Raw genomic sequence first — 13602 nt, 5'->3', positions numbered from 1 at the left:
ATGTTTCTAAGATTTGTGGGGCCAAGTACAATAACTTCAGTTTTATCTGAGTTTAAAAGCAGGAAATTAGAGGTCATCCATGTCTTTATGTCTGTAAGACAATCCTGCAGTTTAGCTAATTGGTGTGTGTCCTCTGGCTTCATGGATAGATAAAGCTGGGTATCATCTGCGTAACAATGAAAATTTAAGCAATACCGTCTAATAATACTGCCTAAGGGAAGCATATATAAAGTGAATAAAATTGGTCCTAGCACAGAACCTTGTGGAACTCCATAATTAACTTTAGTCTGTGAAGAAGATTCCCCATTTACATGAACAAATTGTAATCTATTAGACAAATATGATTCAAACCACCGCAGCGCAGTGCCTTTAATACCTATGGCATGCTCTAATCTCTGTAATAAAATTTTATGGTCAACAGTATCAAAAGCAGCACTGAGGTCTAACAGAACAAGCACAGAGATGAGTCCACTGTCCGAGGCCATAAGAAGATCATTTGTAACCTTCACTAATGCTGTTTCTGTACTATGATGAATTCTAAAACCTGACTGAAACTCTTCAAATAGACCATTCCTCTGCAGATGATCAGTTAGCTGTTTTACAACTACCCTTTCAAGAATTTTTGAGAGAAAAGGAAGGTTGGAGATTGGCCTATAATTAGCTAAGATAGCTGGGTCAAGTGATGGCTTTTTAAGTAATGGTTTAATTACTGCCACCTTAAAAGCCTGTGGTACATAGCCAACTAACAAAGATAGATTGATCATATTTAAGATCGAAGCATTAAATAATGGTAGGGCTTCCTTGAGCAGCCTGGTAGGAATGGGGTCTAATAAACATGTTGATGGTTTGGATGAAGTAACTAATGAAAATAACTCAGACAGAACAATCGGAGAGAAAGAGTCTAACCAAATACCGGCATCACTGAAAGCAGCCAAAGATAACGATACGTCTTTGGGATGGTTATGAGTAATTTTTTCTCTAATAGTTAAAATTTTGTTAGCAAAGAAAGTCATGAACTCATTACTAGTTAAAGATAATGGAATACTCAGCTCAATAGAGCTCTGACTCTTTGTCAGCCTGGCTACAGTGCTGAAAAGAAACCTGGGGTTGTTCTTATTTTCTTCAATTAGTGATGAGTAGAAAGATGTCCTAGCTTTACGGAGGGCTTTTTTATAGAGCAACAGACTCTTTTTCCAGGCTAAGTGAAGATCTTCTAAATTAGTGAGACGCCATTTCCTCTCCAACTTACGGGTTATCTGCTTTAAGCTACGAGTTTGAGAGTTATACCATGGAGTCAGACACTTCTGATTTAAAGCTCTCTTTTTCAGAGGAGCTACAGCATCCAAAGTTGTCTTCAATGAGGATGTAAAACTATTGACGAGATACTCTATCTCCCTTACAGAGTTTAGGTAGCTACTCTGCACTGTGTTGTTATATGGCATTAGAGAACATAAAGAAGGAATCATATCCTTAAACCTAGTTACAGCGCTTTCTGAAAGACTTCTAGTGTAATGAAACTTATTCCCTACTGCTGGGTAGTCCATCAGAGTAAATGTAAATGTTATTAAAAAATGATCAGACAGAAGGGAGTTTTCAGGGAATACTGTTAAGTCTTCTATTTCCATACCATAAGTCAGAACAAGATCTAAGATATGATTAAAGTGGTGGGTGGACTCATTTACTTTTGAGCAAAGCCAATAGAGTCTAATAATAGATTAAATGCAGTGTTGAGGCTGTCATTCTCAGCATCTGTGTGGATGTTAAAATCGCCCACTATAATTATCTTATCTGAGCTAAGCACTAAGTCAGACAAAAGGTCTGAAAATTCACAGAGAAACTCACAGTAACGACCAGGTGGACGATAGATAATAACAAATAAAACTGGTTTTTGGGACTTCCAATTTGGATGGACAAGACTAAGAGACAAGCTTTCAAATGAATTAAAGCTCTGTCTGGGTTTTTGATTAATTAATAAGCTGGAATGGAAGATTGCTGCTAATCCACCGCCCCGGCCCGTGCTACGAGCATTCTGACAGTTAGTGTGACTCGGGGGTGTTGACTCATTTAAACTAACATATTCATCCTGCTGTAACCAGGTTTCTGTTAGGCAGAATAAATCAATATGTTGATCAATTATTATATCATTTACCAACAGGGACTTAGAAGAGAGAGACCTAATGTTTAATAGACCACATTTAACAAACATTTACATGCAAACTAGTGGAGCAATCCTGATAGTTACACACACTTTGTTTGAGCACATGAGATTGTCATCAGAGGCACTCCGTCTGCTCCTGCTTTCACTGATCACTGTGTGTAATGGCGCAGGGCACACTGAATATGTACTAATAGTATGTACTCATTGAAGCACCCAGGGGGCTATTCAAACGGGCCAACTAGTAACATATCACTCCTGAAAACAATCTTTGGCCTTTCACGTGAGGTAAATCTGCCCTACAATTGGATTTTGGAAAACCATGTGACGGTGAACCAATTCTGACTGGACACTCACATTGCGCACGTCATCACACAGCTTCTATGAGGAGTACAAAGATGGCCGATGGCTGGCTCGAAAGTCCACGGAGTTAACTTTTCAGCAAAGAAATGTAAGTTTCTATCTCATATCATTCAAAAGTTATTTATAATTTAGTAAAGCTTGGTCTTAGCCATTGTATACGACAGCGTCAGCCCCAGAGGGTTAAAAAGCACATAAATCAAGTAAATCAAAAAGAAATTGATTAGATTTAGTGTCATTCTTGTTACAAGTAATGAGTAATGAAGTAAATGCTGATGCAGTTACATCTCTACGTGAGCCAATTAATAAATTAACCCACAAGCGACCAAGCTATTTTAGCGACTAATATGGTAGAATAATCATAGCATCAAACACAGAAGAACCGGTGACTAGCAAATATGCCAGTATTTTAACACAAATCTCAATTAACCCACCAGTCATCCTTTGTGACAGCCATGAGCTATTTTCATCCTCACTCTGGGTATCAAGGATCAGTCTCAATGCTTGTGCAGCTGTAAATCTTACTATTCTAGGTCTGCTCGCCATGCTTCCCTGCTAAACAGTAAAATAAAATGATTAGAGTTGGCAAATTACAATACTATCTGAAGATATAATGTCGAAAATGCCTTTCGATAGATCTTCCTGGGGTCATAAGTCCCCACACAAGTCTGGATTATCCTTGCCACAAAGATCACCCTAACCCTTGCAAAATTCTATAAACAAATGCAGGACAAACTACATGAATTGACATATTCATTGTAGGAAACATTTTCCAATTAAAATTAGAAAAATGTCGTATAAAAATATATGCCCGGGGCCATAAATTACCCAACTTGGTCGCTTGAAGGTTAAACATACAAAGTAAAAGTCGAAACAATGCTTTAAAATTTAACAGATAGAATTTAAAATAAATCCCCCAACCTCCCTCCTCTTGGACCACCTTGCAACACCAGTAACATCTTGGTGCATCGGTACAATTCATTGATACCACACCCCCCAACCCCAAGCCGCCCCGAGGTGAAATTTGCTTACACATCTATGAGAAAGAATAATAAAATGACACGGATTCTGATGAAGACAAACAATTCACCACACTTTGCTAAATGGACACAACTGTACATGGATACAAATGTGTTCATAACTGTGTTTGTGCCCATTTTGTGTGGAATGGAAGTATTGCTGTCATTGTTCGCTTCTTTCTCTTTTTTTTTTTTTTTTTAACCATTGGTTCACAGCGTCATCACTGTGAGAGTCTGTCATCGACGAACGCGCCTCTTGTGGGATTCCATTCACAGCTAGTGTACATCTTTAGGTACAAAGCTGTGGGCTGCATTGGCTCCAGGTAACATAAACGCTCCCCTTCAAGCCACCGCATATCTGCCCATGAAAATTCTCTAAAGGGGTTTAAGCATTTACGCAGAACACTATCAGGCGCTGCCGAAAATTCAGCTTACCCTGTTGAATGGGGACTTCAAAGAGAATTGCAAATACCTTTGCGCCGTTACATTTTCTCCCTTCTCCCTTTCGCCGTGTCTCTTCCTCTGTCTCTTCCAGCTCCTTTTTTCATTTTATATTTCCAACTCGCAAGCTGCTGTGTGTTGTAAAATGTATTATCAGGTACATATTTCCTCTTTAAATGAATAATAACAATAATCTTTGGAGTAATTTCTATTTTATACAGTTGGGCTTAAATGGGGCGAATTGAGCAATTTGATACAGAGCCACGGGTAAACAAGGCTGTGTAATAATGAACGGGGGGATGAGGCCTCCAGTCTATGTAGTTCAAAGGAAAAACAGCTGCTCCAATCCAGGTAACAGCACCTACTGAGTGTGAATGCAGAATAAAGTCAATGAAGGATAAACTGCTGCACAGCTGCACATTTACTTCTTTCATATGCATGGCGGAAATGCTTTATAACACACACTGTACATGCAAATGCACAGAATGGTATTACAATAGCAATATCAAAATAATAATAGTTTCTCAATAAAATGCAAATAAGTGCTAAAAGCCAATGCAGTTAAATATAAGAGATAATAAATGGCTTCATAATGAGCAATAAAAACACTCTTTAAACAGTTTACTGCTTAGTTCACAGTTATAATTAATCTGGGTTCCATGTGTGCATATAAAGTGGAAATAAAATGCTGCCCGAGTATGGAAGTAAAATGCTGCTGAAAGAGAGAAATTACTGCCAGTAAGCATCTGCAACATGATTCAGCTGTGGCCTCCAGCTTTCTAAATATGCTGCTTTTCACTCAGGCGGACTAGCAAAGTGAACGCTCCAAATAATACATAAAAAAAAAAAAAAAAAACTCCCTGGAATTATTTACGGTGAAACACACAACAGAAACCATAACATTTATAATGTTTTACAAAGCCATCAAATAAGTGCAGAGGGGATTAATTGCCCTGGCCCGACCTTAAAATAATTATTTTGAGCGGTGCAACTCTAAACTCCAATGAAATTGATACACTTTGATAATTAGATTCTTGGCACTGACCTGCTGAAGTCAATAAAGGTTATTAAGGCCAATTGCTGTCTAAACGCATTACGGGGCAGGGTAAACTGCCTGTCGGAGGCCCCTGCTACTCCAGCGCCAATATGATAATCCATTCTCCGTCCTGGGGGTTTCTTCTCTAGCGCCTGTGTCTCCACTCTGCCATACAAAACCAGATTGGATTCGCTTAACCTTTCCAGGACTTTGATCAAATGAGCTCACACAGCAATAACATTTACATTGACCCTCCCCCCCCCCACCCAAACCCCACTCCAAATCCCCACCACCAACACCCATACATACACAACTCTTTGTTTTTACCGTGCACCTCTCTCTGTAGCCTCTCCCACCAGCTCTGTCGCCCGACTTCCTCCCTCACCCCACACGCCAGGTCAATAATCTAATCAGCTCTCGATGGTGATTGGGCCAACATAGGTGAGACTGCAGGCGCAGGCACCCCCCCCCACACACACACACACACAGCAGCTTAGATTGTTTCTGAGGACCACTATTAAAGTTAAACTGAGGTGAAAAAAATGAAACCATTATCAAACACATCCAGAAAACACACACACAAAACCAGGTTTATAAAGCTCATGTGTGAGACCAAACTATTGCAAAACGCGGAGTGATAGGCTGAGTAAACGGAGAAGAGAGCAACACGGCCTCGATACCACTTGTTCTGTACATCTTGAAGTACACAAATGTATTCAGCTGAGTGGATACCATTTATTATGATGGCAAATTAATTTAATTGATGTGTATGTATGTATGTGTGTGTGTGTGTGTGTGTGTGTGTGTGTGCGCGCGCTGAAGAGATTTCTATCTACAAGGCTCATTCTCCTGTCAAATGAGGGAGAAAGTGTGAGAGAAAGACAAGAGATATGGTGAGATAGCAGGGGAGAACAAGGGAATGAATAAGCATAGGAGAGGGCGAGAAAAAGAGAGAGGGAGACGGGATGCAGTGGATCTCTTTTTTACATCCGTGGCGGCTTTTGAAGTTGTGAAGACGAGCAGCCACAGAAGTCAGGAAAGTGACAAATTAGGGAAACGGCTGTACTGTGCAAGCAGAGCCACTAAATCAATTAAAGTCATGCCGAGTGCATACATTAACATCAATGGTGTGCACATACACACTCGCACTCTCTCACTCTCACACACACACACAGGAAAAAAGGGAGAAAAAAGGGCTCATGGGCTCGTCGCTGTCACTTCTCCCCCTCAGTGAAGAGGAAAGATTTAAAAAAAAAAACTCCACACCAGTATTTAAAATATTTTGCATAAAGCCAAGAGCATCTATTGTCAGTCAGATGGATTCATTGTTGCCAGCTTAGGGAAAGGAGGCTACTGAATCAGTGACAGTACAGTCCACAGGGAACACAGATTCTAAGCAAGGTCACACTACACACATTCATATATATATATATATATATATATATATATATATATATATATATATATATATATATATATATATATATATATATATATATATATATATATATATATATATATATATATATATATATATATATATATATATATATATGCTTCACATATTTTAATGGGCATTCACTTACTGATAAAGCATTTTGTATTGCCGTGTGTGTATGTACTGTTCATGATTACGAGGGCTTACATGTCACTGAAAGAATAACACATACTCATCACTTTTAAATAAAGCAATTTAATAATTTATCTCTTTGGGATTTCATCATTTTAAGGTGGAATTATTATGTATGGTTTGTAATGGTGTGAATGTGTGTGTTACCTGATCTTTTATACATTCTTCTGCAATTTATAATAATTGGTTGTGTTTAATGAGGCTTTTACAATTGTTTTATTATTATGACAATCACCAGAAACTGTCCTATGATGTCATATACCAGGTACTACACGTACAAAAAATGGCATTTTTGCTTAATTTAAAATGAAGTCAGTCACTCTGTAAATGATTTGATTCTTTCATGACAAGGAAACAATTTTAGATTAGGAATTACTGGATGTGTTGAATTTGATATTCTATGAAAAAATACCAAATACTACAGTTTTAACAAAATTGTTTATTTTCACTAATTACACACACACACACACCACACACATATATATATACATATATATATATATATATATATATATATATATAGTCAGTGCACTGTCTTTTTCAGTGAACCATGTAAATTCATAAGCTTGGGGGACAAGTTTGGGGACAAAAGAGACGCAAGCAAGGACGCTGACTTATTTTGTTTCAGTTATTTATATATTTATTTATGTATTTATTTTATCAGAATGTCATTCAAATGGAAGGATGATCATTTGCATGACAACAGGCTGCGGGGAGGAGAGAGGGAGCCCCAGGGAGAAACGGTACCCAGAAACAGGAGCGAGTCCTCCTGTACGGCAGTACACTTCACACAACCTGAAGCTACCAAACGTACACGGACCAGCGCGTCCCACAACACCCTGTACTAAATATGACAAAAAGAGAGGAAGGTTGCCTGTTTGTATTTGCTATTTTAGCGTGAGAGAACAACCGGCTGATCTACTGCTACGGCACCGATGCGGTGTCTTTTTCGAAACCTGCTTCAACATATCTGACATATTTTTATGTTAAAATACACACAGTGATATCAAATAAATAATACAAAATAATGCCACATTCAAACATACCACTCAGGCAAGACCCCCTGCCAACCCCCCCAAAAAACAAAACAAAAAACATAACAGTGTAAATAGAATGTGCACGCTGCAGCCTGCATTTATTTCACTCAATTACAGTGCACTGCCAATTTCCAACTTCAAAATATAAAATATATGCAATAAAGGAATGCAGAGTGGGAAACATATAATTTAAATAACCCAGAATAATTTAGAGAAATGTGTTTTAATATAACTGCTCTCTAAACAACCACAGGAAAATCTATAAGTCACGGCTCTGAAGTGCTTTTCATCAACATATCAGAGGTCGATGCATGTATGTAAATAATGCTGGCGAGGGCAATAATGCTGTCTTTCATTGCAATAGTGAATGGTGTTATTTACATTATTTTTGTGCAGGTCCACTGCAAACTTCTCTCAGACACCATGCAGAACTTTACATCATTTTTGTTTGTTTTGTTTGTTTCATTTTTTTGTATATATTAAAAATTACATGCACATAATTTTATAAACCTGTGCAAAAACGCGCTCATTTCCTGCTGCGTGACAGCGGCTCGCGTGCGGACACGCAGAGACGCAAAGGCACGCGCAATGGCTCTGGCTTGTCTGCCTATTAAGAGAAAGAAAGACACACAACAGAGAGAAAGAAAAAGAACAAGGGAGCAAGAAAGACCTCACATTTCACTGATGCCCTTTTCTAAATACAGGTCCAAATCATACACTTCATCTGAGCCCAGAGGTAGAGCTCAAGATGAGTTTAGCCCCTGTCTGCTAACTGCTCTCCACCAACCCCCCACCCACCCTGTACCTGGCTGAGAGAGAGAGAGAGACAGAGAGAGAGAGACTATGAGAGCTGAGCAGCATCGGCAGCAGCAGTACCGTTCTCCTCCAGCCCCTGTCTTTATCCCCGCCTGAGCATTAGATGTGATTACTGCTCAGCGTTCGACACTGACAGAGACAGAGGGCTCCCAGAGACAGCAGGAGCAGGCGAGAGACATAAAGAAACAAAGAGAGAGAGGCAGTAGAGAGGAAAAGGGGAGCACAGCTCTTTTCTTCCCCTCTGCTGCTGCTACAGTGATACAAGAGTGCCCCCTGCTGCTTCTGGTGTCAGGCTGTTCAACATACATACACACACACACTCTCACTTTGGGGGGCGATGCACGTGCACATACAGTAGCGAGCTATGACTAAGGTGCCTTAATTATGAGTCTGACATTCCGATAAGCGATTCCTTTGCAGTGGTGTCTAAATAAGAGCCGTGTGGTCGGGTTCCTCTAATAAAACTTCTGAGGCCGCAATTAAATGTGTGATACATCCTTAATAAAGTACTGTGGTGAGACGTCAGACAATCCATCGCAATTCTGAACACACCCTTGCACGCCTGCGAACAGCTTTGTGGGGCAACACATCACCTGTGTGCTTTGTATAAACACAGGTGGGGAAGAACAGTTAGAAATGTGCAATCTGCAGTAGACGTGAAGTTACACATATGTTTTTAGATTTACTGGAATATGAAAAATGTTACTGCATTTGAGAAATTTAGGCAAATTTCCGATTATATTGTTAAATTCAGAATCAAAGGTTTTTGATTTTATGACAAATGATAAATTCTTCATTCTGATATGATGTTTTTACTTAAAAGGTTAATGTGTAAAACATTTTTTGTTAAATCTTTTTTAGATTGAAGTTCTTTTTCTTTAAAGAAATGTTACGATTAAAAAACTGAGGATAATTACTGATAAATTTAATGAAATTATTGAAAAGTATAGATTACATTTTTTTTTAACTGTAATGTAAAATAAAACATGCAAAAATAAATCACTCATATTTGCCACAAACCTGCAGGTGTTTTTGAACTTACCATGGTCTCCATGAGCCTCCAGTCCTTCTCCAGTTGCTCCATGGGACTGGACCACCAACTGCAGAAGCGGGTGTAGCGCTGACCCTGAAACCAGTACTGCCGCAGCCACTCAAACTCCACCTGCGCACGCCAACAAGCACAAGATGAAATTCCTCAGTCAGGCAGAAAACTGCGGCTCTCAGATTTGTGCAATTCAGAAAGGTGAAAATTCTCTGGGTTTTTATTATTTAAGGATTAGAAAAACCAATTCCCTCAGTTAGAAAAATTATGCTACTCCAGTTACTACCATATTGAAATGCAGTTACAACTGAATGGAGTGTGCATAGAAAAACATTTACGTAGCATCTGTAAATTTGACAAAACTAATAATAGATATTTTATTTAAATAGTGCTTTTTAGTACAAAATGACACAACTGAAAGAGCTTTAACATCAACAATTTCACATATCACAATTAAAAGCAAAAAACAAAAACAAAAAACAATTAAACCCATTATAACACACTAAAAAAATTAAAATGTACATCATTTAAAACACAACATACTGGATAAACAACAAACAACTCCAAAGTTTAATGAGACCCAATCCTGGATTGGATAACTTGCCCAGGTTGAATTACGTCCATTACAGTCATATCCAATTCATAAACTAAATTCAAAATAGATGCGACTTTAGTTTGGATTAAATACACCCAATGGAAACAGGCTGTCTCATCCTAATGGACAAACATTACACACACACACACACACACACACACACACACACACACACACACACACACACACACACACACACACACACACACACACACACACACACACACACACACACACACACACACACACACACACAAGATTCACAGTAAGAGAAAACCTTGTTTGTCCCACACTTCTTTTTGTTTTTTACCTTAGGAACAACCAGTAATCCTGCAGTCTGAGAGTGCAGAGCTCAAGCCGGTACATAAGGTTTTACAAGACATAACAATAATAATAATAATAATAATTATTATTATAACACTACTAGTATGAGTCATAATAATAATAATAATAATAATAATAATAATAATAATAATAATAATAATTGCAGCAAACCCTCACTGGAAAGAAGACTGTATCTTTATAGATTCCCAGACAGGATGGTGGATAGGTAGATAATAATAAAAACAATAATAATGACAATGCAATATAAATTTTGCACAAATTCACATTAGAAGAACAATTTCATATCTAACATGAAATAAAGTCAGAAAAATAGAACATAAATTATGTAAACAGCAAAGGTAAAACACACCTCCACCCACCCATCAAATAAGCACAACACAGAAGCATGCAACAATCACAGGCATATATGAGCATTCAAACAGTGATGATGTGGATAAAAGATTTTTCTGAGGTTCTAGGTTTTATCTTTGTTCAGAGGTCTATTCTCTGGAATAATTTGTTGATGATTTGACATGATTGTGGATTTCTTGATTCTTTGCAACAGTTGCTGGAGTCCTTGTTACATCAAGACATCTTTAGGTACAAACCCATTTGGGAACAGGGTTATTCTATGATTAGATGGCAGGTTAGGCAGCATTATTTCAGGAAATCAGTCAAACCATGGCTGTGCAGTCAGTGCTCGTGTGAGCTTCCAGTTGTGCTTAGTGCGTTTATAATAAAGCGGCTGCCACAACTTGCTGTGGTCTGGACCATTCATACTGTAATGGGTCAAATTACAACTTGGTGCACATAAGATGAGCAGCTTTCAGCTGGCAGTATTCAATGTCAAGTTCTCCTCAGCAGGCACACTACTCTGCAAAACGTGAGAAAAATCTTTTTTTTTTTTTTTTCTTTTTCTTTTCTGGAGCTCAGTGGATTCCCAGTCACATGCGCCCCACCTGTACATGGCTGGAGACGTTTTTGAAACTAGAACTGGTATGCACTGCATGTGGGTAGTAATGGATTACATGAAATTGGGATGACATAATCAAATTACAAAAATCAGTAACTATATTCAGATCACATTACATTGGAAAAATTCATACAGTGTCAAGGAATATTAGATTATATTTTGACTGTTAAAATATGTTCATTTTGAAATTATTAAACTTTTTTCAATTATCCAATGCTGCACAGTAAAATCACCAGTGTAAAACTATGGTCCTACTCTGACCAGACTGGCACCATATGTTTACTGTCAGTGTTAATTTAACACTGGTGGTTTTACTGTGTATTATCTCATGAACTAGATATGAACTACAACCCCTGGCAAAAATTATGGAATCACTGGCCTCGGAGGATGTTCATTCAGTTGTTTAATTTTGTAGAAAAAAAGCAGATCACAGACATGACACAAAACTAAAGTCATTTCAAATGGCAACTTTCTGGTTTTAAGAAACACTATAAGAAATCAGGAAAAAAGATTGTGGCAGTCAGTAACGGTTACTTTTTTAGACCAAGTACAGGAAAAAAATATGGAATCACTCAATTCTGAGGAAAAAATTATGGAATCACCCTGTAAATTTTCATCCCCAAAACTAACACCTGCATCATATCAGATCTGCTCGTTAGTCTGCATCTAAAAAGGAGTGATCACACCTTGGAGAGCTGTTGCACCAAGTGGACTGACATGAATCATGGCTCCAACATGAGATATGTCAATTGAAACAAAGGAGAGGATTATCAATGCTTAAAAGAGAGTAAATCATCACGCAATGCTGCAAAAGATGTTGGTTGTTCACAGTCAGCTGTGTCTAAACTCTGGACCAAATACAAACAACATGAGAAGGTTGTTAAAGGCAAACATACTGGTAGACCAAGGAAGACATCAAAGCGTCAAGACAGAAAACTTAAAGCAATATGTCTCAAAAATCGAAAAATGCACAACAAAACAAATGAGGAACGAATGGGAGGAAACTGGAGTCAACGTCTGTGACTGAACTGTAAGAAACCGCCTAATGGAAATTGGATTTACATACAGAAAAGCTAAACGAAAGCCATCATTAACACCTAAACAGAAAAAAACAAGGTTACAATGGGCTAAGGAAAAGCAATCATGGACTGTGGATGACTGGATGAAAGTCATATTCAGTGATGAATCTCGAATCTGCATTGGGCAAGGTGATGATGCTGGAACTTTTGTTTGGTGCCGTTCCAGTGAGATTTATAAAGATGACTGCCTGAAGAGAACATGTAAATTTCCACAGTCATTGATGATATGGGGCTGCATGTCAGGTAAAGGCACTGGGGAGATGGCTGTCATTACATCATCAATAAATGCACAAGTTTACGTTGATATTTTGGAGACTTTTCTGATGTTTAAGGATGATGAAATCATTTTTCAAGATGATAATGCATCTTGCCATAGAGCAAAAACTGCGAAAACATTCCTTGCAAGAAGACACGTAGGGTCAATGTCATGGCACAGGGTCAATGTCAACGAGCAGATCTGACTTGATGCAGGTGTTAGTTTTGAGGATGAAAATTTACAGGGTGATTCCATAATTTTTTCCTGCCACAATCTTTTTTTCTTGATTTCTTTTAGTGTTTCTTAAAGCCAGAAAGTTGCCATTTGAAATGACTTTAGTTTTGTGTCATGTCTGTGATCTGCTTTTTTTCTACAAAATTAAACAACTGAATGAACATCCTCTGAGGCCGGTGATTCCATAATTTTTGCCAGGGGTTGTAGAAGCAGCTCTACTCATGTAACCACGACAGGTCAATTTTCAACCAACTGTCTTGTTTGAAAGACATAAAATGCAACATTTAAATGTAGAAGTAGAAAATCTCTACAAGATCAAAGACTCAAGCAGCAGTAGTCCTTACATACCACTTGAAAAAAAAAATTTAAAAAGCTTTGATTTCTGACAAGATCACCATCATTTTCAGTTTAAAGATGTGCACCAAAAAGCATAAACACTAAGTGCAATTTGTGTAATTTGTTTTGAGAAAAAAAAAGACAATTTCTGTATAAGTGAAAGAAACAGCTTTGAGATACTTTGTTTTCATTTATAATTTGTTATGCGATAAAGCGGTAAAAACAATTGTGGTTGTGCCCTTGTGTGTGTGTGTAATATATATACACAA

The 13602-nt window shown here is 38.0% G+C and overlaps 1 protein-coding gene across 1 annotated transcript in view; it reads right to left on the bottom strand.

The window, feature by feature from the left end:
* The window catches only part of fto (FTO alpha-ketoglutarate dependent dioxygenase), a 395093-nt gene that overhangs the window by 232921 nt on the left and 148570 nt on the right, over positions 1 to 13602 (bottom strand). Inside the window, 1 exon segment of the mRNA XM_034186276.1 lies at positions 9537 to 9656. Within this exon segment, the coding sequence (XP_034042167.1) occupies positions 9537 to 9656 (120 nt within the window).

This window comes from Thalassophryne amazonica, chromosome 2, assembly GCF_902500255.1.
Source record: "Thalassophryne amazonica chromosome 2, fThaAma1.1, whole genome shotgun sequence".
In the NCBI taxonomy this organism is placed as follows: domain Eukaryota; kingdom Metazoa; phylum Chordata; class Actinopteri; order Batrachoidiformes; family Batrachoididae; genus Thalassophryne; species Thalassophryne amazonica.
Note: the sequence above shows the minus strand (reverse complement) of the source record. Positions and strands in the feature narration are given on the sequence as shown.